We start from the raw sequence: 689 nt of genomic DNA on the forward strand, positions 1-689 counted from the left end.
GCTGGACAGTCAGTATGGCAGCCTACTGTACCACACGGCCCTCAAATGGCTGGGCCGAGGGCTGGTCCTCAGGAGGTTCTTCGAATCCTTGGAGGAAATAGACTCATTCATGTCTTCCCGGGGCAAACCTGTGCCCCAGCTCAGCTCTCGGGACTGGATCCTGGACCTGGCCTTCCTAGTGGACATGATGACGCACCTCAATACACTGGATGCCTCCCTCCAAGGCCATTCTCAGATCGTGACCCAGATGTATGACTTCATCTGGGGCTTCCTGGCGAAACTGTGCCTCTGGGAGACGCATCTGGCCAGGAACAACCTGGCCCACTTCCCCACGCTGAAATCGGTTTCCCGGAGTGAGAGCGATGGGCTCAACTACATCCCCAAGATCGTAGAACTGAAGGCTGAGTTCCAGAAGCGCCTGTCGGATTTCAAATCGTGTGAGAGCGAGCTCACCCTGTTCAGCTCCCCGTTCTCCACCACAATCGACAGCGTGCGCGAGGAGCTCCAGATGGAGGTGATTGACCTGCAGTGTAACACGGTGCTGAGGACCAAGTACGACAAGGTGGGCATCCCGGACTTCTACAAGCACCTCTGGAGCAGCTACCCCAAGTTCAGGAGCCACTGCGCCAAGATGCTGTCTATGTTCAGCAGCACCCACATCTGCGAGCAGCTCTTCTCCATCATGAAGC

General features: G+C 56.7%; 1 protein-coding gene across 1 annotated transcript in view; it reads left to right on the plus strand.

The window, feature by feature from the left end:
- The window catches only part of Gtf2ird2b (GTF2I repeat domain containing 2B), a 39,044-nt gene that overhangs the window by 36,339 nt on the left and 2,016 nt on the right, over nucleotides 1–689 (plus strand). Inside the window, exon 9 of the mRNA XM_031391157.1 lies at nucleotides 2–687. Within this exon, the coding sequence (XP_031247017.1) occupies nucleotides 2–687 (686 nt within the window). The remainder of the gene's footprint in view (nucleotide 1; nucleotides 688–689) is intronic.

This window comes from Mastomys coucha, unplaced genomic scaffold (genome assembly GCF_008632895.1).
Source record: "Mastomys coucha isolate ucsf_1 unplaced genomic scaffold, UCSF_Mcou_1 pScaffold22, whole genome shotgun sequence".
Lineage (NCBI taxonomy): Eukaryota > Metazoa > Chordata > Mammalia > Rodentia > Muridae > Mastomys > Mastomys coucha.